At 44.6% G+C, this 26,732-nt stretch overlaps 1 protein-coding gene across 25 annotated transcripts in view; it reads left to right on the forward strand.

Moving 5' to 3' along the window:
• The window catches only part of RGS6 (regulator of G protein signaling 6), a 541,831-nt gene that overhangs the window by 447,653 nt on the left and 67,446 nt on the right, over positions 1 to 26,732 (forward strand). For 20 of the 25 annotated variants that reach the window (XR_011504657.1, XM_070513924.1, XM_070513928.1 and 17 more), the window contains 6 exons: positions 2,663 to 2,739; positions 5,237 to 5,318; positions 6,925 to 6,999; positions 8,619 to 8,717; positions 9,824 to 9,885; positions 26,374 to 26,484. Coding sequence is in view for 24 of the 25 variants with exons in the window: in XM_070513924.1 (XP_070370025.1) it covers positions 2,663 to 2,739; positions 5,237 to 5,318; positions 6,925 to 6,999; positions 8,619 to 8,717; positions 9,824 to 9,885; positions 26,374 to 26,484 (506 nt within the window). In the remaining variant the exon portion in view is untranslated. The remainder of the gene's footprint in view (positions 1 to 2,662; positions 2,740 to 5,236; positions 5,319 to 6,924; positions 7,000 to 8,618; positions 8,718 to 9,823; positions 9,886 to 26,373; positions 26,485 to 26,732) is intronic. The other 5 variants (XM_070513932.1, XM_070513942.1, XM_070513943.1 and 2 more) reach the window with 2 other exon arrangements.

Raw genomic sequence — 26,732 nt, forward strand, 5'->3', positions numbered from 1 at the left:
GAGTGGGGGTAGGATGCAGCTATAAAGAGATGGCACAGGGAGTTTTTTGGGAGTGATGGAAATATCCTGTATCTTAATTTTGGTGGTGGTTACATGAATTTAATCAATACAGTGTGAAAATTTGTAGAACCGTACACCAAAAGGGAAAAAAGGGCAAATTTACTATGATAACTTTTTAAATTTACTATATAACAATTTTTTAAATTGCATCTTTATGCCCAACTCCCCTGTGTGTGGCAGTAATGCAGAATCTAAGGACACAATTCAATCCAGAAAAAAAGATAAGATGCGTGTCATGTGAAGTAGATACTTTCCCAGCTTGCCTCCTTCTCCACCTTCTTTCACAAGATGTGATTCCTTGGAAGAATTGCAGGCCCCTCCACACTCATATCCATTCCTATTAAACAGAGCCAAGGCACGGAGAACTTGGAGACTCACAGATAATTTTTGAAATATTTTTAATTTTTGGTTGCAGAATCTTTATCCCAAACCCAACTTTATATGGGTCACAGAGAATCTGGGAAATTGGCCAAATGTTCACGTACCCTCCAGTGGAGGAGCTGCTGAGACATGAAGTGACTGAAGGGCCAGGAGGAGGGGCAACATGAGGGGCAGTGCCGATCCATCCCCAGATCATCCAGCATTAACAGCGCCTTCAGATCCACCCACTTCCCACATGCCCCTCGCTCTTTTGCTGCCTCAGTTTCTAAAACAAGCGTGCAGCCCCACTCCATCAGACCTTGTCAGTCTTGGGGACCTGTGCCCAAGCCAATCAACCCTGCTGGGCCACCGCTCCCCATTGATCCCACTGGCATCACAGGACCCGTGAATGGGGGAAACAGTAGTGGAGGCTGCAGTGCAGGGGTCTACCCAGAGCCTGAGACCTGGCTAAAGTTTGCTTATCAGTGGGAGCTATTAGACAGAAATGTGTTGGAACGTTATGATGTCCCCAAGCAAACCCTGGCACAGCTGTTCTGTGGCTCTGAGCATCCTGGGCACCCAGTCCCTGCCACCTCTGCCCTCATGCGCCCACAGTCACTCCTCTTTCAGAAGACTGCTGTCTTACTTTTTGTGCCCCCGGTACAAAGCACTTTAACTTTGACGTGACTATATCACTTCCCAACACGACCTATGGGAAAGGCCCGGACTGCGGCAGCATGTGGGCCCTCCACCCTGTGTCTCCTTTTCCCATACTTCCTGTGTTTCAGTAAAGGTCCCAAACAGAAACAAGACAGCATCAACTCCTCATGTATTTTATTCAGTTTTCTATTCTCTTGCCGTATAATGTTCTGCTCGGGTATTTGTAAAGATTATAGCATTAAGACATTCCTTCAGGTTGACATTCTACCTAAAAGTGGTTAGAAACTAAAAAAGCGTTTTGTTTTCAAAATTTGGTAATTTTTTAAAATTTTTCTGATTACGTATTCTCTTTGTCAAAACAAAAATTCAAACAGCAAAGAAAGGAGAGAAAATAACCTGCAATCCTTCTGCCCTAAAATTTTTTTCTGTACCTACATTTTGTTCTTTACAAAAAAGCTTGACTCCTACCACAAACGTTCTTGTATAAGCTGCTTCTTTTCCCCATCATGTACTGCAAGTTTGTTGGGAATCTTTTCAGGTCAGTCAGTAATAATAATCTATGTTATCATTTTTAGTGGCTGCATAGTATTCCACAGTATGACTGTGTCATAATTTATATCACTACTCCCCAGTTGATTGACAGTCAGGCACTAGCAGCTTTGCTTCCTGTGAACAGTGGAAGAATCAAAGGCCAGGCTTTTTGAGGCACCTGTACACCAAGTCTTGGTGATAACTGAGTTTACGTGTGGTGATCTTCAACTGCAGCTCCTTTTACGTTAATAATCCACTGATGAGGGTAATCAATTAGGGTTGGCATGAGCTCTATGAAAATACAAAGCATAAGGTGGGCTCTGGCCTTGCGTTCCATCAGAATTAGATAGATCACTGGGGGCCCTGTCAAACATCCCTCCTCACTGTCCAGCTGTGCCGCTAGGTCAGTCTGTAGACTTAGAGGAAAGACTTCTCCCCTCTTCCTCTAAAGGCAAACCTGGATGCCTTTGCTTTCTCTCTGTTTTTGGGTTTTCCATTCATGAACATCACAAACATAGACAGTCCATTTTTCCTTCCATTTTTGAGTCCAGACTTTCAAAGTCATTAATGTCAGGTCCTCTTGGTTCTCCTTTCCTGCCATCTTCCCAGCCCCCTGCTTGCTGGAACACGTGTCTTGAGACATCCATTCTTGGTTTTGCTTGGAGATGTCCAACAGGTTGCAAAGAACCCCTTGTCCTTTCCTAAATCCTGCATGAATAGCCACAAACCATTCTCTCTATCTTCAGAGATATGCCTTTATGACAAGTGCTGTGTGAGTTGCATTCTTGTAAAACACACAAGAAGAGAGGAATCAGGCGAACCACAGACACTTCAGACTTAATGGGTGTGTAAATGAATATTAATAGTTTTGCTCTGTACAGCGGGGTCCAGCGCAAGGTCAAATTGGGTTCATGTACAGTGGACTCAAAGTGGGCCCCTGCTATTTTGTTGGGAGTAACCAAAATAGATGGCTGCTTTGTAATAAGCATAGATGTCGATGTGTGAACTTACAATGATTAATGCCTTCTCGTTGATTTTCATTTCTCATTAGGAAAACTTAGCAAGACTCCAGAGGGCCTTTGCAAGGAAGTGGGAGTTCATCTTTATGCAAGCAGAAGCACAAGTAAAGTAGGTGAACTTAATAGAGACCCTTATAAAGAGAAAAAGTCTCTCTGGAATTTGGAGGTGGTATGAAAATGGGATTGGCAATGTAGGATTTCCCTCTATGGCTGGCCACCTGCGGTTAGTCACTCTAATCTCTTCTGAGAGCAACTGAGCAGAAGTTAAGGTCAGGATGGTTATGTTTCGTCTTCATAACCAGTGGCACTCTAAAATAATTTCAGAAGTGTGTGCTCCAGCAGGCAACTGAGTTCCTCCCATATGTAGAACTCTGGTTATAAGAAGATGTAACTAATCCCCAAAGAGATTTTCAATTATTCTTCTGTGCACAGAGGCTGAAAAACATCAGACTCACTTTTCCTATAGGTCTGGAGATTTCGTCTTCGTAGGAAGTCATGTTGGAGTTTTAGGGAGGCCAACAAGTAACCCCTCCCCCAACTCCCCCCAGGAGAGGGGTTCTGAACCAGTCAAAAATAAGGCACAGAAGTCAGACATTTAGAGTCCAAAATGTCAGATTATTACTGATTAACTGATAAAAACTAGATTATAGGGCATGACTTTGGATCTGTGGCACAGATCTCTACCCTGGGATTAAACTCACCCATCCTGGGCAGAGCTGGATATCTGCAGCCCCAGACCCCCAACGAGGGCGGAGTTGACCACCGAGGGCGGAGTTGACCCTATAAGCTTATGCGTGCAGAGAGCAGACGTCCTGCAAAGATGCTGGCCCGGATGGGCCCAGAAAGGACCGACCTTAACTTTCTCAATTTTTTCATCAAATCTGCCCATTAGTTAAGTCACTCTTGCTCCTCTGGAGGGTAAGAGATGAAAGGAAGAGAAAAGTTGGAGTGTTTTTCCCATATTTTTCCATCCCAGGAAGTGTAATGGAAATTCCTTCGTCTCTAAGGAAACATGAGAAGTGGGCAATAAATGTCTCCCAGCCCCCAAATGTGATTGCCAACCAGATCCTTTTAATTCTGGGAAGTGGAATTGCTCAGGTCGGGTTCTTTCTTGTTCTTTTCAGCTATGGTCTCTGGTTTAGCCAAGAGGGTTAACAGAAGAAACAGGACAGAGGAGGCGATGGGAAAGGGATGCTGAGCTGGAGGAAGGCGTATACCTTTTCTCTGGGCACCACTTGCCCCTGAGCAGACCCCGTAGGTCTTCAGGGGGTGTCCGCTTTGCAATCTCTGGGCAGTGTGGCAGCCCATCGCCTGGGGCTGGGTCTCGGGCCATGTGGGTGAGCATTGATCACAGGTATGGTGTGGTCGGAAATGGCCTGAGGTCACTGGGTCCAATGGTTTGCAAGTTGCCTTTGCTCTCACCCTCCCTCTGCAGTCGGCTTTCCACCACCCATGATTCCAGCCACCCACTGACCACCCTGGTGCTCCCAGCAGCCCCCAGGGGAGGTGGGCACCAGGTGCTGAGCTGCACCAGGAGGAGCCCTGGCCCCTGAGGGAAGGAGAAAGTGGGAGGATGGATGAGTGGGTGAGAAGGAGGCAGAATGGAGCTCGTGTACTCAGAAGCCAAAGCAAAGAGGATCACTAATTAGTCCTTTCAGGATCACACAACATCTCATGTTTTAAAAGGAGGGAAATTATCACTTTGTACATATATGGTATTTCTCGGTTAACTTTTTTGATTTACTCTGTGATTACATTATAATTTTGGGCTGTTTAAGTACACAGTAATTATCACAAAAATCATGGGGTCATTGTGGGTTTATTTCAGTCCAGTAAACAAAGGCGCTCCCAAGAGAGCCAAGAACCAGGGGTTACACGGCAAGTAATCTGAGTTACTTTTTACTTAGAGAGATAATATGAAGTAATACAGGCTTTTTTTTTAAAGCCTCTTATCTATGCTCCTGATCAGAACAGAAAAAATCTGTGTTTGTCACCTGTAGTTTTCTTCTTCCTATTTGTGCCTCCCTCAGCTGAGGCCAGTGATATTTGCCTTCTGGGTGTTTTCACATGCTAGGGCTATTACTCTGCTTTTAGAAAGCCAGATGGTTTAAGTGACTTTTAAAACACGTAATCGCAGGATTTTGGAGACATTTCTACTCACTCTGAATCTAAAGTAAACTTTCAAATTTGAAGATGAAACCCTGCACGCCTATGGTTATATTCTTTCCTATAATTTGACTATGCAGTGTCTACTTTGATGGGGGGTATGTCAGTGGATAATTCAGTTCTTAATCATCTAGATCTTCATTATTCAAATGGATAGTTGCATTCTTCTTCTCTCCTTAAGTCCACCATGTTCATTACATATAGTCAATAATTTGCAATGTAGCTTAAAACAACTTCTCTTACCGTATGTGGACTTTTTGAGGTTTCCTTGAGGGAATTGTCCACCCATATTTTACATCTCTGCAGAGATCAGGGACCACACAGGTGCCAATAGCCCTGTGTGTGCTAAGCTCCTAGAAACGGGAGCAGAGAGCTGGCACACGGGTCAGGAGGAAAAACAGAACACAAAAGCCTCTGAGTTCCTTTCTTTACTCTTTCAGAATTGATCGGAAAAAGGACAAGACAGAAAGGAAAATTCTGGATAGCCAAGAACGGGCTTTTTGGGATGTCCACAGGCCAGTGGTGAGAAAGCTCTGCTTGGTTCTCTGGGTTTTTTTATTTTGCCGTTTTCTTTGCTTGAAAGAAAAGACTGTCTTTAGCCACTAGCTGTCTCATTCTTAAGAAAATTGGTTTTGTCATTCACTCATATAATCTCAGTAGATTTTCCAAAACCTATGTCAGTTTCATCTTTCAAAAATTATCCATCCATGAAAATATGGAATTGGAAATGGGAGAACTATGGGAATTCCCAGAAGTTTACATTCCTCAAATAAGCAATCTCCATTTCTACTGTTGTTCAACTCTAAATCTTAGAATATTCTCTTTCAAATGTGGCTGATTCTCATTATTCATGGTAGTTATGTTCTACAAAGGTGCCACAAACACTGAATTAGTGAATGCTGAACCATTATCCTGGGAGAAATACAGGGTCATCTTCCTGGGAGCCCTTGGTCATGATATTTTCATTAACTGATCAATACACAACCTTGTTTAAAGTGTGTTTCTATTCAAAGACACTATTTAGTATATATTGTTGATTCACTGACATTGAACTCACAGCCAGTAGCACTATGGTTCATGCCTAAATGACGCTCACCTGCCACACCTATTTTCTCCATAGGGCACATCTCAGCCTTCTTGCACTTCGGAACTAGCCCGCACTTTAGCACTATGCTCAGAGGCCATTATAAACAGCAAAATCACCAACAGAAAAACACAAAAATGTTGAAAACACGGCACTAAATAGACCGTGAAAAGGCCATGTGTTTAAGTATGAGATGAAACAAGAAGGCAGAGCACCGCTTTGTTCAACCTCAGCTGGGAATATGCACATCGCGCAACTCAAAATTTTTGCTGCTCTGTGCATGTCCGTGAATGCACTCCAAGTATTGATTCTGGGGGTTATAAATAAACTTTAGCAAAGAGGCGAATTCACAAATACAAAATCTGCAAATAATGAGGTTTGACTGTATTTCTAATTTTATATTATTAAAGCAAATCTTGCATTTCCCCCATGAAGTGAAACTAAAATGAATGAACTATTTCAGCCTTCCTAAAAACTAATTAAAAAGAAAACCTGGGCTGGCTTGGTGGCAGGGTGGTTAAGTTCACATGCTCTGCTTCAGGGGTCCAGGGTTCATAGGTTCAGATCCTGGGTGCGGACCTAGCACTGCTTGTCAAGCCATGCTGTGGCAGCATTCCACATAAAATAGAGGAAGATTGGCACAGGTGTTAGCTCAGAGACAATCTTCCCCCCCCAAAATAATTCCCCATCCTGATGTTGGAGTGTTTTTAGGTGATTAGGTGTGTGAAATAACAGAGGCTGTGGCTAAAGTGACCTTGCCACTTTGAACAATGTTTGCTCTTATAAACTGTACACTGTACCCTCTACTTATCATCCTTAGATGGTATGGGGTAAGCCTTTATATTTCATATGAGAACTCTGTGGAGGAACCCATATTGAAGATGAAACATTTTTGTAAAAAGAAATTGTAAATAGCAAAATGGAGATAACCATGCATTATCTTTAATGAGAAAGATAAAGATTGGTACTGATGGTGTCACTTGGACCAAATGGGAAGCTGTGATTTTCACTTAGTAATTCATATGATGATTTTTTTTTTCTCAGCCAGGCTGTGTGAACACAACAGAAATGGATATCAGAAAATGTCGACGATTGAAGAATCCACAAAAGGTTAAAAAGGTTTGCTAGTTTAGCCGAATTCAAGAATCTTGATGCAAATAGCCCTTCTGTTTCTGGTACTATTCAAGCAATAATTTGGTGTTTGAGATTCTACCCCATTTTGTCCTTTGAAACCACTTCATTCCTTCATTCTATAAATAATTGTGGAGTGGCGGGTGTGTGCTTGGTCCTGTTCTTGCTGCTGTGTGACAGTGGCAGATCCTCACAGAGCCTACAGCCTGGTGGGGATGAAACAAGCCAGCAGGCAGGAGAACCTGGGGGCTGCATCTGGGAAGCACAGGATGGTTCAGCAGTGCCAAGAGGGGGCTCCAGACTGGGGGCTTCCAAAGCAGGCTCAAGAGTGCTGAGGTCTGAAGGGTAAGCAGTAGTTGCTCTGGGGAGGCAGCAGAGAGGAAAGGGAACTGAAGGAACGAAAAGCAGGGAAATCCCACAGGTGAAGGCGAGCTGGGTGCTTGGAAACAGTGAAAGCCTTTTAGCACAGCCAGGTCATCCAGGCTCAAATCACCACCTTGCCCAACTGGGAATGAGCCAGCGATCATTTACGTTTTCACTAGACTAGAAGGCACAGTGGCCATGGCATACTCAAGGGCACCACGCTCAGACTGCCCCACAATCAGTGCATCCCACCCTCACAATGGCACCAAGGACCGTATTGTTGGAGAACATGTCTGTCCTCCATAATATTAATTTCAAAAAGTTAGAAATGTGTCCCCAAACATCCCTCTTTCCTGTAATGACCAATCCTCTCTCTCTCATATATGGATGTGAGACATGACATCTATCAACTTCTTGAATCTACTCATGTGTTTTGTTTTTCACTGAGATAACAATGCCCACAGTATTATACTTTATAATGTTAGTCTTAAAATGTCCTCATTTAATCTTTAAGGCCTCCTAATTCTAATATTCTAGAATTTTGTGGAATCCACATCTACTCTACCTGAGGTCTTCTTGATTTGATAGATTTCAGCTCTACATTGCATACCTTTCAGTGTTTTGCTTCTTTGCCAAAGCAAAGATTGTCTTTAATCTGTCTCTAACACAGGGGACAGCTTAAAAAGTAGCCATAGCTGGGGCTCGCCCCGTGGCGTAATGGTTGAGTTCATGTGCTCCACTTCAGCAGCCCAGGGTTCACGGGTTCAGATCCCAGGCACAGACCTATGCACCACTCATCCAGCCATGCTGTGGCAGCATCCCACATATAAAATAGAAGAAGATTGCCACAGATTTTAGTTCAGTGACAATCTTCCTCAAGCAAAAAGAGGAAGATTGGAAACAGATGTTAGCTCAGGGCCAGTCTTCCTCACCAAAAAAAAAAGGAGCCATAGCTACTATCTCTGCAGACAGCCTATGTACCATATTTGGAGAAACGCTAATATATAAGATTATTTCAGCTCAAGAAAAGGAAGGATTCTCCAACAATGGTAACCCAAAGATGGATGAGCTGCCTCAAGAGGCAGTGTTCTCATGGTTGAAGAAATTCAAGCAGAGGCTGAAACACATTGTCAGGTTGTCATAGAGGGGATTGGAAGCATTGGATGAGTGCTTGAACTAGCTGAGCCCTAGGGCCCCCTTCAACGACTAGGGTGCATGATTCGATATTCTTGCTTCTTCTCCAGTCAGTATACGGAGTGACTGAAGAGTCCCAGTCGCAGAGCCCCGTGCACATCCCCAGCCAGCCAATCAGGAAAACTACAAAAGAGGACGTCCGGAAACAGGTGAATGAAGCGACTCCTGCACTCCCAGGAGGCGACGTGGCCAGTTTGAAAACCTTTGAGTGTTTACCTCTGAAGTCTGAGTGAGCTTTGAGTTCCTGGAAACCACAGTGGAACCCAGCTGTGGGTGGCTTGAACCTCTGAGTGCTGTGTGTGAACAACCCACGGAAGCTTGAGAGGAAAAATTCTCTACCAGGTCCCTCCAGCCAGTTATTAGAGAAGGGCGTAAATGGGTTTTCCAGTGGACAGGGTGACTGCTGTAGTGGGGTTTCCCACAGAAGGCTGGAGGAGGGAGGCACTCATGCCAACAGCTTCTTAAAACTGTAATGTGCTTCCAGAGTAAGCCAGCTCAGGACCATCGGCTTTATTGTTGTGATTCAAAGGAAAGTTTAAGAATAAAGAAAGCCCCACTCCCAATGGCATTTTGGCATTATTTGGTTCAATGTTATCTTCCTTCATGATGGAGAGTTAACTTGTCAACCAGGTCCGCAGGCAATGGCCAATGATATTCCTCCCTTCTGGGGTTCATTGGTAATGAAGAAACTTTAGGGTCTACTCTTTACATTGTGCTTTACTGTCTTCTGGGAGAGGAACCCAAAGGAGTAAACCGTTAGGTGCCTGCCCTTGACAAGTTTATTATTAGGTGGGGAAGAGGAAACAGATGTATGTAAAATAACTGTTTGATGATTCTAGTCACATACGCCCAGCAGTTGGGTGCGATGGAGGTGTGAAAGGTGTGCAGAGGAAGATCACTGGAGATTAGTCAAACTGGATATTTATGGTGTGTGTATTACCTGTCCAAGCCATTGCTGAGCTTTGTAGAATGTGTACTATCTTTAAGTTTGCAACTAGTTTTGGGAATCAAGACTTCATCTCTCACACAGTACGGGAGACTAGGTGACATATGCTAAATTGCAGAGTATGATTCTTAAGTGTGGTAGGGATTTCCAAAAGGCAAAATGGTTGCTGGGGTGCAAAGCTGGAGGGCCAGAGAAGTCTATCCAGAGGAGGCGTTTGGATCTTAGTGGAAATATAGGATTGGGGTTCCTGGGGTGAAGGGGAAAACAATTCTAGTTCAATCTTAACACTTCTCTTCTGTTTTTCCCCAGATAACATTTTTGAATGCACAGATTGACAGACATTGTTTAAAAATGTCCAAAGTGGCTGAAAGGTATGTTTCCTCTCAATAATATTACTGATTTTTCCTAACTTAACAAAAGAGAAATGTTCTGGGGTTATGGCTAACGAGTATGTACCACGCCAGGAGGCAGACCATAGTCATTTCTTAAACTGATGGGTGAAAAAACCACAGGCCCCATGTGAGTACAACTAAGATAGTAGACGTCCCCTGATTGATGTCAAGAAATATTCTGTTGCTAAAGCTTTTCAGGGGATGGCCAAGGGACCTTGTCAATCAGGGAAGAATGTCCTTAAAAGCTACATAGTGCACTTTTGCCTTCAGTGTCTTGATTAATTCAGATGGAATTGCTCCCTTCTCAGCTATAAAATGCCCAGATTCACTTTATAGGGGGAAAGAAATTATGTGTGCCCTTTGAGGTGCAAGCCGCACGAGCAGGAGAGGACTGGGCCATCAGGAGGCGTTCCGCCTCCACACACCATCAAGCACTGAACTGCATTGAATCAACTGTAAAGAAAATATTTGGCACCTCCAGCCTGGCTTCCGCAGGAGCATTTGTGCTACAATCTGCACCAGTGGCTGGTTCCACTCCGTTAACTCGTGGGCGATTCCATTTTGTCAACTAAATGGTCTGTTTTTGAACTCTGAGTGAAGAGAGGAGACCACCTGGGGAATCTGGATGGAATAAATCTGATCAGGCAGCCCCAGCCTGAATGTTCACTCATCCATATGCTACAGTTAAAGCAATGACCAATATCTGAAGGATCAAGAGCTTAAGTTGGGTCTTAGTATTTATTGGATATCAGAGTAAAGTGAGTCCTTTAAGCCCAGCTCACACAGGGGGCTGGCTGTGTGTTCGACCTGTAAGCCTTTCTCTGCTAGCCCCTGGGTTGATCCACATCTTCCTTCTAGGTAAATAACAAATTGAAGCTAAGAAAACTCCACTCCCAAACCCAAAATCTGAATTAATGCTCTGCCTTCAGGGCGCCATGGGCTTCCCTGGATTTGGGCTCATGTCTCTGATAGCATCTCCAATCTATCCCAAGACTTCTCAGTAATGTCACTATTGATATCCTGGGCCAAATACTTCTTTGCTGCAGGAGGCTGTCCTGTGTATTATAGGATATTTAGCAGCATCCCTGACCTCTACCCAAAATCCTACCTCATCATTGTCTCCAGGCATTGCCAGATGTTCCTTGGGTGGGACAAAATCGACCCCAGTGAGAATCACTGGTGTTCGTATCTTCCCTAACACAAACGCTTCAGGAGGCTGCCATGGCTGGAGCTCGCCGTACACTTAGACACCAATTGTTCTGCAGTCCCAGTTTCAGCCAGCTCTGTAGGAGCCACCTCACCCCACTGTCATAATGTGGGACTTCTGGAGTGCCAGGCTCTAAAACTGCTTTTTAGATCTCGCTGTGGTTGCCTTTGTCCCAGAAGAGTGCCTGTGAGTGAAACAGCTGGGATGACCTTGACGCCATCGGTGCCATAGCCCATGAGGAACTACAAGCTTCTTTCACTGCGAAAAAGGGACGGGAACAGCTGTTCTGGTATATTGTGAGGGTCAGCACTAGCAATGTCTGGCCTTCAAAGGGCACTTTAGAGTTTGCAATCCCAGGAGAGCACATGTGTGGGAGCATCTGGTTGCTCAGGTCCCGTGGTTTTGAGCATGATAACCACATGGAGGAGAGGGATTGAGCATGGAGATTCCCAAACCCTTACACTAGGGACAGCCAGCCCTGGTGGTTCAGTGGCTGAGATTCAGCACTCTCACCGATGGGGCCCAGGTTTCTTTCCTGATCAGAGAACCACACCACCCATCTGTCAGTTGTCATACTATGGCGGCTGCATGTTGCTGTGATGCTGAAAGCTATGCCACCGATATTTCAAATACCAGCAGGGTCACCCGTGGTGGACAGGTTTCAGTGGAGCTTCCAAACTAAGACAGACTAGGAAGAAGGACCTGCCCACCCACTTCCAAAAAAATTGGCCGTGAAAACCCCATGAATAGCAGAGGAGCACTGTCTGATATAGTGCCGGAAGGTGAGAGGATGGCTCAAATAGACCGGGCAGGGTTCCGCTCTGTTGTCCACAGGGTTGCTAGGAGTCAGAATCCACTTGACAGCACCAAGGACAACAGCGCTAGGGATTCAGATTCAGTGGTTCCTGGTAGATCGAGCAATCTGTATTTTGAATAACCTGACCAGGTCTCTGAGGATCTGGTGAAGCCATTGCCCTCCACTCAGAGTGACCTGAGAACTCACGTCAGATGGGACCCCAGCTTTGTCTTATCTTTGGGATGTAGGGAAAGAGGCTGAACCTGTCAGCATGAGGGAGGCTGACACCCACTGGGCAGGTGTGCTGAGGCGGGAAGGGAGAGAGCTGAGGTGGGGGAGGGGAGCCTGGCAGCACCCGTTGTTTGTTTGTTTACGTGCTGTCAGGGAGGTGTCCTGCCTGGTGCCCTCTAATTTTGCTTGAGAGGCTGCTCACACTAAAAGATTATTCCAACCAGCCACTCCTCACTCCCCAGTTTGAAGCTTTCGTGAGTCTCCACCCAGCAGAGACTAGATTTTATTCCCAGCAGCCATAACTGGCAACTTTTCAATGTGACACAAGGGTTTTTCATTTGAGCCACAAGGAAACTCCCAGACAGAGAGGGAGGAGGGAGAGGAGCCGGGTGTTAGCAGGAGATAAAGCAGCCTGGAGCCTTGGTCTGTCAGCGGCTCTTCAGGGGTGGGGACAGAGAGGTAGTGCTGGCAGCTGGCCTTGGCTGTGACTGCTCCACTCGCCAGAGGTGAAAGCTGAGCTATCTCAGGTGGGTGCACTCATCCCCATGCTGGATCTGTTTGCCCTCTGCCTGGTTCAGGTGATCAGTGGTAATTAGCCAGAAGCCATCAGGCAAAGGGCCCCATCCCCCTGAGAACAGGTGCACATCATTTTCCACTAAGTTCCCTGAGAAATGATGTTGGGGAGATGCAAGAGGGCCAGTGATCCTGAAGGTGCAGTTCCGAAAGGGCAGGAGTTAGGGTTGGGTCCCAGAGCGCAGCCAGGCCCAGTTGGGAAAGAATAAAGAAACTCTGTGAACTAAAGGGGCAGAACAGAACAATTTAGGGGCTGGGTGTGGAGCCAGCTGTCGGGGTTTGGATCCTGCCTCTGCCTTTCTCTGACGGTGTGATCTTGGGCAAGTCGCTTCACCTCTCTGTGCCTCTGTTCTACATCTTTAAAGGGGAGAGAGCAGTCGTGCTTAATTTATAGAGTTAATGAGTTAATCCATGGCAAGAGCTTGGTCCAGTCCTGGGCTCTTACTATATATGCAATGCATGTGGATGATTATTATTTTCTAGTGATGCTTAACAGTGCTTTGGAAAGGAGTGGAATTCAAATGCATGAGATAGAATGAACTGAGTGTATGATGCTCAGAGGAACAAACAAAGGGGAGGCCCAGGAGTAAGGCTGACCCTGCAAATGGCAGGGTCTCCTGCACAGAGAACCCTGCAGGCTGCCTAAGGCTGGGCCTGAGTCCATAATCTCTGTGTCCCCTTGGCTGCTTCCTATGGCCCCACTGATCTGGCGCCCTTGGGGAAGGCAGGGTCGTACACAGAGAGGTTGGTTCTTTGGCACAAATTTTTCTCAGGTCATCCTGGTTTCAAATATTCTGTTCCATTGTCCCATGAGTGGTTAAATGTCTCTGAAATGCCAACATTATGGCAACCAACCTATTTCCTAGGCTGCTTTTCATACCTGAAAGCAGTACAAAAACCTGTCTGAAAGATGTTACCCAATTTTTGCTTTAGAAAGTATGGTCTCTGCACACACAAATGAATTTTCCAGATAAATAAGGTTTAACACTTTAAGCTTTCTATTTGAACTATTTTAAATTAGACTCTTTCTTAAACATGGTTCATGCACTTGCCTTCTTAAAGGACACTACATTTCTCTTAGTTTTTCTGGATGGCTTGGGGTCAGTGTTCTTATACTGTGCTTTAAAACTCCGTCAGTGGGCAGGGTTTTATTAATTGACAGAAACTGCTTCCCTTTCTGTAAACAGCCCCAGCCCATTATGTTCTTTGAGTCTCTGTTTCTGCTGTTTAGTTGTTGGTTTGTTTTCTTGTTCCCGGTTGACATACTTGTCTTCAGAAGCCTGTCTGCCTCTCGAACCAACCCCCATTTCCAATCTGCAGCAGACCAGGCATATCAGTTAGCTATTGCTGAGTAACAACCCCACAACTCAGTGGCTTCACACAATGGGCATTTACTGCTCACATGTCTCTGTGCCAGCTGGCTCTGGGGCTCACCCACGTGTCTGTGTGCAGCGTGATTGCTGTAGGCAGCTCTCTGATCTTGGTTGGGCTCTCTCCTATGTTTGGTTTCAGCTGGTTAAAGTGACCTCCACTGGGACAGCTGGAGTCTCCTTCACGTGATCTTTCATCCTCTAGCAGGCTGGTTTGACCTTGTTCACATGGGGATAACAGGATTCCGAGAGAGAGACAACAGAAGCATGCCAAGCCCCCTCGAGCTTGGAACTGGCGCTCTGTCACTTCTGTTGCATTTTACTGGCTAAAGCAAGTCACAAGCCTAGACCAGATTCAAGGGCTGGAGAAGTAGACTTTATATTTTTCGTTGATCTACCAGACCAGGAAATCAAATAACCAAGTTCTTTAGCTGTGATCCTAAAGCAAGAGTAGAAAGTCTTCATGAGGTGCGCTCTTCCAATAACAGACAACGAGCCTAGCGGTTTAGAGTTTTTGTTGTAGACTCTGCTCAGAGGCCCTTTTGGTCCCTTATTTCACCCACATTCTCTAATAGTTGAAGTTGACGAATATATGAGATCTTCCTCTTCTTTGTGAGAGTTCTCAAAGGAGTCCTTCTGTTATTCACGCAAGTCTTCTGTCACTTGACAAACCAACTTTGAGCATGCAAAAATCCATCCATTTTAGTTAAAATTGTCTGGAAAATCTCTGTGTTTTGCTGGGTTTCCCCAGAGACCTCTCCCCACCCTTAGTGGCAGTGAGCAGGACACTGCAGGTATGACTCACAGAGACGTGGAGTCGTGTCATTTTATGTCTGCTCCTGAGCTTGGCTCGTCCTTACCCTGTCCCCGGGAGCCACTGGCACATCACAGCCAACTGCTGGATAGAGTTTTTACCCTCATCTTGCTCACCCATCTCGAGATTGCTGCTGCTCCCTGACATCGGATGTTGGTTCCTCCTCTGCCTCCCGACCCTCCGTGGTCATGAAATGTAATTAATGAAATGAGATAAGACAGCAAGGGCCCGGAGACCGAAGGGTCTATTAAAAACCTGCTAGAGTGATAGACGTCTGTGAACTTAAAGTCTAATGATACTTTTAGGGAGGAAAAGAAGGGGCCAAAGAGGTCATTACAGCTCAGCTTTTATGTGATTCCAGACACCGTGGGGTCCTTGCCTCTCCCTTCTCCCAGCTGGTCTTAGATGATGGAAAAAAACAGATCAGAGGTAACATTGTAGCCCGTGTGGTAGTATCCAGACCAAGATCCAGACCGGCAGCAGAACACTGGCCTGGCACACACTCTTCTTTCTGAGGGCTCAATTCACCCTCACATCCCTGCCTCATCCTGAGTTTCTCTATTGAAAATATTTTCTCTGGGTGACCTGTAATCAAGGACTTCTTTCTTTGTTTATGGTCTCTCTTCCCCATCTTCTCCAACGTGAAAAAAAATAGATTCATTCATTCACGGGAACCAACCTTTCTTTTCTCCTCTCTGCAGTTCTGCTCTGCTTTTCATTTCTTTTTCTAATCAGACCCTCTTCTCGGCCTGGTTCCCTTTCATGCATCATTGTTTAGAAATTGCACATCCCAAAGGAGGTGCGAGCATCCCCTCCTATTCACCCCTTTTCACAGGCCGTGTCCCGGCCTCCTTCCCATTTAGAGGCCCTGATTTCCTAAGGAGTGCTTTAGCACATCTGCATTGTGTTTCGGAAGGAGGAAGGATGGTCACCACCCGTAATGCTTTACATTCCCTGCCCTGTTTTCCCAGGGCTGCGAGCCGTCCCTCACTGTCTGTCTTCCCTGGAGCCTGACAGTATCCAGCTTCTCCCCAACCTGCTCTGTACATCAAGTTCCATATATGGACTTCACTCTTGGGATTCTGTGTAGGGAAACCCATTCCTCCTTCTCCTGTGTTTCTCCTTGACTCACACTACCACACTCACAACACTTCTGACACCAGATGTGTGGGGTTTTTTCCCCACACCAGGCAATTCTCTGGCACCAGCTAACTCAATTCTGACACTCTCTACTTGGAGATAGCATCAGATCCCACAGGTTAAGGGCTCAGTCCCACAAGACTGCCCTCCTCTTCAGATGCCAATAGCAAGTAGTACGTCCCCAAGTTACTCACAACTTCTGTCTGACTTGGCTACAAACTGGAGTTTCCCATGACCCCCTCCTCAGGTTCAATTAATTTGTTAGAGTGGCTCCCAGAACTCAGGGAAACACTTACATTTACTAGTTTACTGAAGGATATGATATAAGAGACAGATGAGCAGCCAGATGAAGAGATACATGGGGCGAGGTCTGGGAGAGGCCTGAGCACGACAGCTTCTGTTCTCGTGGAATTGGGGTGTGTCACCCTCCTGATGTGGCTGTGTTCGCCAACCTGGAAGCTCTCCGAACCTCACGCTATTGGGATGTTATGGAGGCTTCCTCACATAGGCGTGATCAATTGTTAACTCCATTTCCAGCCCCTCTCCCTTCTCAAGAGAATAAGGGTGGGGCTGAAAATCCCAAGCTTCTAATCCTGGTTTGGTCTTTCCAATGACCAGCCCCCATCCAGGAGCCATCCAGGAGCCCACCCAGAGTCGCCTCATTAGAACAAAAGACATTCCTGTCACCTAGCAAAGTACAAGGGTTTCAGGAGCCCTGTGTCAGAAACCAAAGACCAAATATTTAAATTTTCTATTATCTGACAGATTCCTTCCTAGGCACCCCTCAACCCATGATGGACAGCATCTCTTGTTCTTCCTACTCACCTGTCATACTTTTTTTGTCACGTTCTATACAATTTGTAGCAAAATTATGAGTCTTTTTTTTAAGGGAGAGGTGATGAAACTTAAAACTTTTATTCTCAGATTTATTTAAGTGGTTGAACTAAAAGTTTTCTAAATTCCCTTTCATTATTTCCTTCCTCTCCAGGCTTATCAAAGGTAGAAGCTAATTAGCAATCTATATTGGGGAGGTTCTATATTAACAACCCCCCATTTTATACATTATAAAATAGAAAAAATATATATAAAATAACCACCCTTATATATCATATATAGATGTATGTATAATAACTCATGACTGGTTAATTTTGTTAGAAGCCATGATGTTTAGCTCAGCACTAGCATGTTCCTGCGATCCAGAGAGCTGTTCACTATTTCATGACACCAGTAGAAACTGAATAATGTTGGCTGAATGACTGACTGGCCACAGACTGTACCCCTGGTGGCCATGTGGCACATTTTTGCCACTTACTACAAGGAGATGGGCAACAGTATGTGCAGTATACCAGTGATGGCGGGTAGCACATTTGCTAAAGGTTGATACATCACCATCTTCTAATGATGTGAGAATTTATCACTTGAAAATAACAAATCCATATATAATCAGAAGGGATATATATCGGGTGAGTCAGGGATAAGGAGACAAGGATGTCAAAACTGCTTGATGAGAAATAATGTTCCTAATGGACTTCCTCTGGATTTCCTAAGGTTACTTTATTTTTTCCATCTCCTCCTGTATTAGTCAGCTCAGGCTGCCATAACAAAATGTCACAGACTTGGTGGATTAAACAACAGACCTTTATTTTCTCACAGTTCTGGAGGCTTGAAGTCCATGACCAAGGTGCCAGCAGGGCTGGTTTCTGGTGAGGGCTCACTTTCTGGCTTGCAGACAGCTGCCTTCTCACTGTGTGCACACACAGAGGAGAGAGAGCTCTGGTTAATAAGGTTATAAGAGCTCTTCTTCTAAGGGCAGTCTTATCAAATTAGGGCCCCACCCTATGACCTCACTTAATCTTAATTATCTCCTTAAAGGTCCTTTCTCCGAAAACAGTCACATTGAGGATTAGGATTTCAACATATGAAAATTGGGAGGACACAATTCAGTCTGTAACACCTCCCAATTCTTCTTTGTGCCACTTGCATCCAACTCTCTGTGGACCATTGTTGCTTGAGTGCCATTATGTGTCAGGCCTACCACAAAGGTCTTTCCATGCCTCTCTTTTATTCTCCCTCTGAGCTTTTCCTGCTTATCTCAAGTCTTTTTGTAGTCATTGATATTTAGGTTGGACTCGGGTAGTACTTTGTATCATCCATTGCTGCCTCCCTCATTGCCCGGGCTGCCTTTTCTTTATCCTTGTTTGTCCTGAGCAGACTGTTCATCTTGTCTGTGCACTGCAAGCAACTGCATGTTCGGGGCGGGGGAGGGAATCTCTCTGGCTAATGCTGCAAAGATCTGCCTTGATGAGCTCGCCTTCACATTCCATCACCTTCATCCCTGTTTCAACTGTATGAGTTTGGTTCCAAGAAGTAGAACCACAACTTGAACCTGGTTCAGCTAAAAGGAGCGTATGCTGGCACACACAATACAAGGAGGGGCTGCAGAGTTGAACTGTGGGAAGGGCAGCGATGCCACTAAGCTCCAGAATAGCTGGAGCCAGGGCCTTGAACACTTCCAAGACTCCTTCTTCATCTCTGGTCCTGTGCCACTTTCCCTGTTGGCCTCATTCTCTTTCATCACAGACACGTATTAGGAAACATGACTGCCTCCAGTCCCTGAACTTTGTTACTTTATGGTTTCTACTGCTGTAGGTTCAGAAAGAGAACATTACCCAGCTTGGGTCAGGTGCCCATTCCTGGACAAATCAGCCATGGCCAGGAACAGGGTTTGTAAGTACATGGCAGCCCCTGAAATCATCCTGTGTACATGCTGGGGGGCAATTCCCAGGAGGTGGGTAGAACTAAGCAGAAACCCAGAGACGTCTTTTGTGCTAGTTCACCCATTTTGGAGGACTTATCATCATCCAGGATCCCTATCTGCTTCACTCAGACCCCAAGAGACATGGCACAAAGGTCAATGCAACCAGGTACACTCACTATCTTGCTAGACAGTGCTTCTGTCTCCACGTGTACCTCCTTTCATGCCTAAGAAATAGCCAAAGTCAATATCAATGACTACAGGATAGTTGGACAGCCTAGAAGCAGACCCAAAGGCCTTTTACTCCCTCTGCATTAAGCTTAGATCTATCCTATGTAGACAACCCTTTGTTTCTTTCCTCTGTATCCCACCTTGGAAGCTCTGGCTCCTGAAAATAAGATATCTGCAGCCCAGATAAAGAGACAAGGGGGCAAGGAAAAGGCAAGCAGTCTTTGTTTTCACTCCACTCCTTGGGCCATTTCTGTCCAGTCTGATGATGTTGAGAAGCAGAGAAGAGGAGACCATCTTCCCTCTCTGCCTATGTGGGTATTCTTTCACCTCCTCTCAGTCCTCTGCCACCCCAATTGTGGAGCTGACCTTCTCTGCCACTTTCTCTGGGAAGGATCAATCCTCAAAAGAAGCTAGGAGAGCAATTAAGGCAAGAGACTGCTAAAAGCCAAGCCACCCACAGGAAGCTCCAAGAGAAGAGTTTTGCTGTCTGCTGTCTTTTCCATGCAGTGATATGGCAAACAGGACAAATGAGGGAGTGTAGATTCAGGGACACTGGGTTTATTTGCATGGCAATGGCAGTGAAATGAAACACATTGGTGCCATTCCCAAAGAGTCCATGCAGGCTTTGTATACACCTTTTATCTACTTCCACACCCTCCTCCAGGTGACTTCATCCTCTACCTTCTGTACAAGCTCCTCTCAAATCACACTGGTGGAACACAAAATAACAGTCCCTCAAAGATGTCCATGTCCTAATCCTCAGAACCTGGGAATATGTTAAGTTACATGGCAAAGGGGAATTAAGGTTGCATGTGGAATTAAGGTTAGCTGACCTTAACATAGGGGGATTATCCTGGATTATCCAGGTGGGTCCAGTGTAGCCACACGAGTTCTTAAATGTAGAAGAAGAGGCAGAAGAGTCAGGAGGCAGAAGAGTCAGTGTCAGAATAATACAATGTGAGAAAGGCTCCACCAGCTGTTGCTGGATGGGAAGATGGAAGGGGGCCATGAGCCAAGGACTGGACCATCTCTAGAAGATGGAAAAAGCAAGGAAATGGATTCTCCCCTAGAGCCTCCAGAAGGAACCCAGTCCTGCTGACAGTGATTTTAGCCCAGTGACACCCATTTCAGACTTCTGACCCTCAGAACTGTAAGATCATACAACTGTGTTGTTTTAAGCCACTAGGTATGGGGCAATTTGTTACAGCAGCCATTAGAAACTAACACACTACCCAATCTCTCCCTTTCTCTTGGAATCTCAGGAAGATCAAACTGCATATTCTCTTCCTCTTTAAAATGCCCACATTTCCAAGTCTCTTGCTGATCAGAAGTTCCATTTATAGCCCCGAGACGTGTATGTCTAATTCTGATGATTCAGCACGTCCTACTTCTACTGATAAAATAGAGCATTCAAAATACACACGCCTATATAATTTTACTGTCTGCCTTACAAAGGCTCTAACCAACTTTATTTCTGTCACTATACCTTAGCAGAACAGCTCTTCCTCTCCCAGTACAATCACTTTTCCTTCTGACCAATACCGCCCATCGCTGGCACCGGCTGACTGGGTAGTGATCTTAACTGACTTGAGCTGTTGCCTTAGTGCAGATTGTCAGGCGTTTCTGCAGGAAGATCTTAGCCCTCTCTCACGTGTTCCTCCGTGTATATCCTTGATGCCTGCCGGGACCTGGCGCTGAGAAGGCATGAGGTGGGGTAGGTCATAGGAACAATTCATTCATGCTTAATGCCTGTTACTAGTCTTATCTTGTGCTCTTAACTTGGGTGGTTACAAAATCCCACCTTGGGCTCTCAACAACTTCTCCTTGAACCAACGTCACAATTTAAATCTCACTCTCTCTCCTCCACCCACTCCTCCTAAGATATTCCCAAATTTCTCTAAAAGACACCTGGCTGTGAGCCTGGGTTTCATTACAGCTTGAGTCCTCACAGCTGCTCTCTGGCTTGTTAAGAGCCTGCTCCCTTAGGCCAGGCAGTAGACAGCTGCCTTCTTGCTCTCATTCCGGGCTCCATCGGGGGGACCTATGCATGGGACCTGACCTGGCTGGTTGGACCCTGCCTTCCCAGGTTGGACGTGTGGCCACATGGAAGGTCAAATAAAACAAAAGTTGGGGAGAGGTCTAGTAAAACGTCCAGCCTGTCTCAGAGAAATCTGAGGAAGGGAGGGGAGGAAATTTTGTTTTTCCATCCCTATGTTTTATTTCAGGGAAATCCATTTCTCATTTTAAAAAATATGTTCCCCATAACTTGCGATTAACTTGTCAAAAGAGACCCCACCCTTTGCCTTGGGCTGCTCAAGTAGAAGTCTTTTATCTGAGATACACAACCACCTGAGGCTGAGATCATTGGAATGGCCTGACAGGGGTAGACATTCTAGGGGGACAAAGTGGTCACAACTGAGCGAGCCCCATGGACTGCCTGCACCATCTCAGATTTTGAGAACGCTGTGGATGCCCACATGTGTCATAATCAGGAAAGCCCCCAACGCCTCATCATGATGCAGACTCTCTGGAGCATCTCAATATGGCCCATCCTCCCTTGAACAGGATTTAGGTTACCTGCTGCTAGCTTCTTTTTGTGCTGATATGAGTGAAGGGTCAGGTGGTCGAGTGTGTCTTCCCTGTCCTCATGTCCAGGTTCTTTCATGTTCCTTGTAGTGAGGTCAATAGAGGCCCCTCAAAATATGTGTGCAAATCCTAACCCATGGAACCTGTGAATGTGAACTTATTTGGAAAAAGAGTCTTTGCAGATGGCTTTAAGTTTCTGGAGATGAGATCATTTTGGATCATCCAGGTGGACCCTAAATTCAATGGCAAGCATGCTTACAAGAGAGAGAAGGGGAGAAGACACAGACATGGAGAAGAAGCCATGTGAGGACAGAGCAGAGATTGGAGTCCTGCAGCCACAGCCAAGGATCACCTGGAGCCACCAGAAGCTGAAGAGGCAAGGAAGCATTTTCCCCCAGAACCTTCGGAGGGAACATAGCCCTGCTGACACCTTGATTGCAGAATTCTGGCCTCTGGAAGTGAGAGAGAATCAATTTCTGTTGTTTGAAGTCACCAAGTTTGTGGTAATTTGTTACCGCAGCCCCGGGAAACTAATATATTCCTTAATGTGCAACCCCATTTCTTTCAGGAGGCACGAAATTAGCTAAGTGACAAAGGAGCGATTCCCTGTGAGCTATCACTGCACGGACGTATAGTCTGTTCCTTCCCGTCACAGTGCTCACTGGGAGCCCCGTGCCTGCTCGCTCTCACCTGAGATGATCCAGCCACAGTGCATCCCTTCTAGGGGATTTGCAAGACTGTGTGCCTCCACTGTGCATGGTGGTTTCAATCATACATCTTATAATTGTAGCAGATTAGAAGACTCTTTTGAAATGCTTTCCCATTTTTTTATCAAATGGTCCTGAGTGCTCAAGAAGGCCTTTACGTAACATATGGCTAACTTGACAAGGATCAGTTAAACAGCTCACTCAAGAACTAGGACCAAAGTTTTTCAACTTGGACCAGCGCTCCTACCCTCCTGGGTGACAGTCCACACCTGGGACAAGGAGGAAGCTGTGAGGTGATAGGAAATCTGCTGCCATGTTTAAAACCAAAAGTATCACAGGCTCCTTCATTTTGATTTGATGAATTAAATGCCTTGTGTGCTGAGCCCCTCAGAAAACTGAAGAGTAAGACGTGGTGCTTCTCAGTCTTTCCTGTGCATATGAATTAGTGGGGCATCTTATTAAGATGCAGATTCTGGCTCAGTAGGTCTGGGGTGGAGCCTGAGATTCTGCGTTTTTTACAAGCTCCCCGGTGATAGCTGTGCTGCTGGTTTGTGGATCACACTTTGAGTAACAGTGAGACGGAGCCACTGACTAATTTGTTCACATGGTCCGCAGGAAACAAATTGGCATGCTTGCCCTTTGCGATTTAGTAGTAGGCATCGTGGCTCTGAGTTTCCATTGCAGAGGGAATTGTGACACTCAAGCTGGCAATGCTCAGGGGAAAGTTTTATTGTGGATCAATAACCATAAAAGTAGCTATACATTTTGGCCCAGTAATTCCGCTTATGGTTATTAATTCTAAATAAATAACCCAAAAGATGGAAAAATCTCTGTGAACAATGGTGATCTCCTACAGCACTATGTACACTAAAAAAATTAAAATGCAAAGCCTGTGTCTAATATAAAGGAAATGATTACATAAATTATAATTAATTCACTCAAGACAGTATTATGGACACATATTTATCTTCTCTCCCTCTCCAAAAGCAACATGTCAGTAAAGGAATAAAAATGATATGAACTCACAAGGTCAACAAATTAATGGACGAAGAGTTTCAACAAATTTTTTCAAGATCGAAAGTGTAAGGAACTGAGGAACACAGCCGTAGCCCTCTGTCTCTATTTGTAATGTACTATTTTTTTTGATTGGGTGGTGAGTACAAGGGTGATATTCTTACAATTTTTATACATTTCCATATGCTTGACATATTTCAAAATTTAATTAAAAAGAAAGTGTATGGGGACAGAGTGAAGAACATTATAAGCTACATGTTAGAGGTGTGAGTATTATCAAAAAGCCAATTTGCCCACCAAAATCTGGCCTTGGCTCCTGAAGGCACCAGGCACCATGGAAGGCAAGAATTGGGCATGGGCCTGACCCCAGAGGGATGGATAAAGTCTGTCTCTGGAGCCCTTAGATCCTTAGATCGCTGCCCCACTAGGAGACCGTCTCTCCTCACTTACTCCCACCACAGGAGATGGGCAGTTTATTCTCCAGAGAAATTGAGCCACCTCAGCTCAGAACTCAAGCACATCACATCATAAAGGACCAGCCGAAAGCAAGAGAGTTAGTGGAAGATCTACACGCTGACCTGTGGGACCCTCGCAGCTCCCCCGCCCTGCTCTCAGCCCTGCAGGAGCCAAATAGTATGCCCACAGGCAAGAGACTGGCAAACTACAACCCGTGGGCCAAATCCACTCCACTCCACTCCCTGCTTTTGTAAATAAAGTTTTATTGGAACACAGTCACACGCATTCACTCATGAATTGTCTACGGCTGCTTTTGTGTTACCACAGAAGAGCTGATTGGTTGCAGCAGACACCATCTGGCCTGCAAAGCCTAAAGTATTTGCCATCTGGATCTTGCAAAGAAAGCTCGCCTACCCCTGCTCTAGAGAAAAATAGATGTCCCCAGAGGAAAGACCCCAGATAAGCTGCCTTGTGACCCGACGGTGAGGCCCATCAGTTGGCAAGTCTTGTCCCCACACACCCTGAGCCTCTAAACAAGTGTGAGTACCTCACTCAAGCACAAATGGATGTCCAGAGATTTTCCAGACACTCAAGAGAAACCCCAACGTGAAGGAGTGTGATCAAAGCAAACAAACAGAAAAAGGGACTTGGAGGAACCAAAAACTATTCAAGAAACAGATGAAACTGAAATAAAAATATAGAATTAATACCCTGAGAGAGAGGAAAAGATATTTCATCCATAAAACAAGAACTAGATACCATGATAAACAAGAGTGAACGCTGAAAACTGAAGAAAGCAATAGCCCAAATTTAAAAAATAAGTAGAAAGATCAGAACTGTCAAACAAAAAAACAAAAAGATGAAAAATGGCAGGGAAAATTAGATTATCAATTCAGGATGCCCAGCATTTAATGAAAAAGAATTATAGAAAGGGAAAACGAAGGATATGAAATTAGCAAAGAAATAATATAATATTTCTGGGAAATATTTTTTTATCTATTGCATATTGTACCCAGCACAGTAAATAAAAACAGTGAGCAAAGGTCCCGATTTCATAGCATTATATTCAGAGCAAATTTCAGAGCATTAGAGCATAATAAAAAGAATAAAGAATAAAAAGAAGATTCTGTGTTTCCAGAAAGAAAAGACACTAAACAAAAGAACAAGGATTAAAATGGATCCAGAGTTCTCAATAGTAACACTGGATGCCCCCAAAAAAGGAGGCAATACCTTCAAAATTCTGAAGGAAAATGATTTTTAACCTGGGGTTGTATGTCCAGCACTATCAGTCAAGTATAAAGGTAAAATAAAAACATTTTTAGACCTGCAAAGACTTGAAATATTTAACTCTTATCCATCCTTTCCTAGGAAACTACTAAAGGATGTGCTTCAGCACAACCAGGGAGTAAAACAAATAGACAGACATGGAATCCAGGAGGCAGGGACTCCAACACTGAGGTGAAGGAAGCCCCACGATGATGATTTTGCATCAAGTTTATAAAGAAAACAGTCTAGACTGGAGGAGGAGGACTCAAGACTTTGGGGAGAGGGCCTTCGGGAGACAGGGAGACAGAACTGAATGATTCTCTGGTGTGTTTAAGATGTGGAAAAATTTTGCTACATGTTTTACAGATTTGTTAGAACACTTGCAAAAGGTAGTATGATACTTAGCTCAGTGGGAAACAATTTTTATCCAGATTAGTAATGTGGACACTGACTATTGATTTAACAAAAATTATTCTGTGTCTAATTGGAAGATCATGGGAGGAACTGGTGAAGGGAGAATTGGGGCTCAGTAAGTAGAAAGTTAAATCTTTATTAAAACTGATAATCAAGTTTATAAAAACAGCTATAAAAACATATCATTTAGAAATATATGAGTACATGCCAAAAGAAACAGAAGGGCAGAAAGTGAGTGACTCTGTGAGAAGAGATGGGAGGAAAAAAAATTTCTGTTACTTTTTTTGTATGTGAAATCATTTAGTACTATTTTGTTTTAACTATTTACATGCATCTTAATAAAAATAATTTTTTTTTAAAAAAAATTATGTGGCCATTTAAAGTATAACTAGAAAAACTAAGTTGCTTTGTGGAAAAATGCTTATGATGTGTTATCTTTTGGGCTGCCAGGCTTTTAAACCTTTATAATAAGGAAATCCTCTAGTTGGGAATGCTGGGCTGGCAGCCTGGAGGAACTGTTGTGTCCTCAGTGTGCCTCAAGTGCCTTGAGATCTGTAGCCTACATCAGAGGGCGATACACAAGCAGGTTTGGACCAGTGTATCAGTAAGGCCAGCATAACCGGGGAAGGATGCACTAAGGTTCAGGGAGAGGTAAGTGGGAAGAAGATATAAAATGTAGATGTTTATATATTATGACTGCAGAAATGCAGAATGATGTGCTCATCATCATGAGAAGGGCACAAGGACAAATGAAAACAGTTCAATTTGTCGGAAGTGGGAGGGAGTGGTGGTAATTTCTTCCCCTTTAATTTAGAATTATATTAAGACTGATATAATGTTTGTATAAAACAGAACAGAAGTTTTTATAGGAAATCAGTGGCATTCTTGCTTTGCTTCCCTCCTGCAGCTTAATTGCTTACACTGAACAGTATGTGGAATATGATCCTTTGATCACACCAGCCGAGCCATCCAATCCTTGGGTCAGCGATGACATCGCTTTATGGGACATAGAGATGAGGTAAAAAAAAAAAAGTGTTAATGTTTGGGAGTTGGAGGGATATAGAAAACAATTCATGAGATCGTGAGCTTGCATTATTCCCTATCCTAATTTGAGTTTTTTTATTGCTAGAACAGAAACCTCTCAAGTAACCTCCCAGCCAAGTTCTGCTTACTCCTGGTTTCTGCCTCCTTATAGCTTTGGTTTGTACCTGGATCCTTTGGGGCTTCCCTCTGACCTCTCTCTGCCCCTTTGGATGTAATGATAAC

Source organism: Equus asinus, chromosome 7 (assembly GCF_041296235.1).
Source record: "Equus asinus isolate D_3611 breed Donkey chromosome 7, EquAss-T2T_v2, whole genome shotgun sequence".
NCBI classification, from domain to species: domain Eukaryota; kingdom Metazoa; phylum Chordata; class Mammalia; order Perissodactyla; family Equidae; genus Equus; species Equus asinus.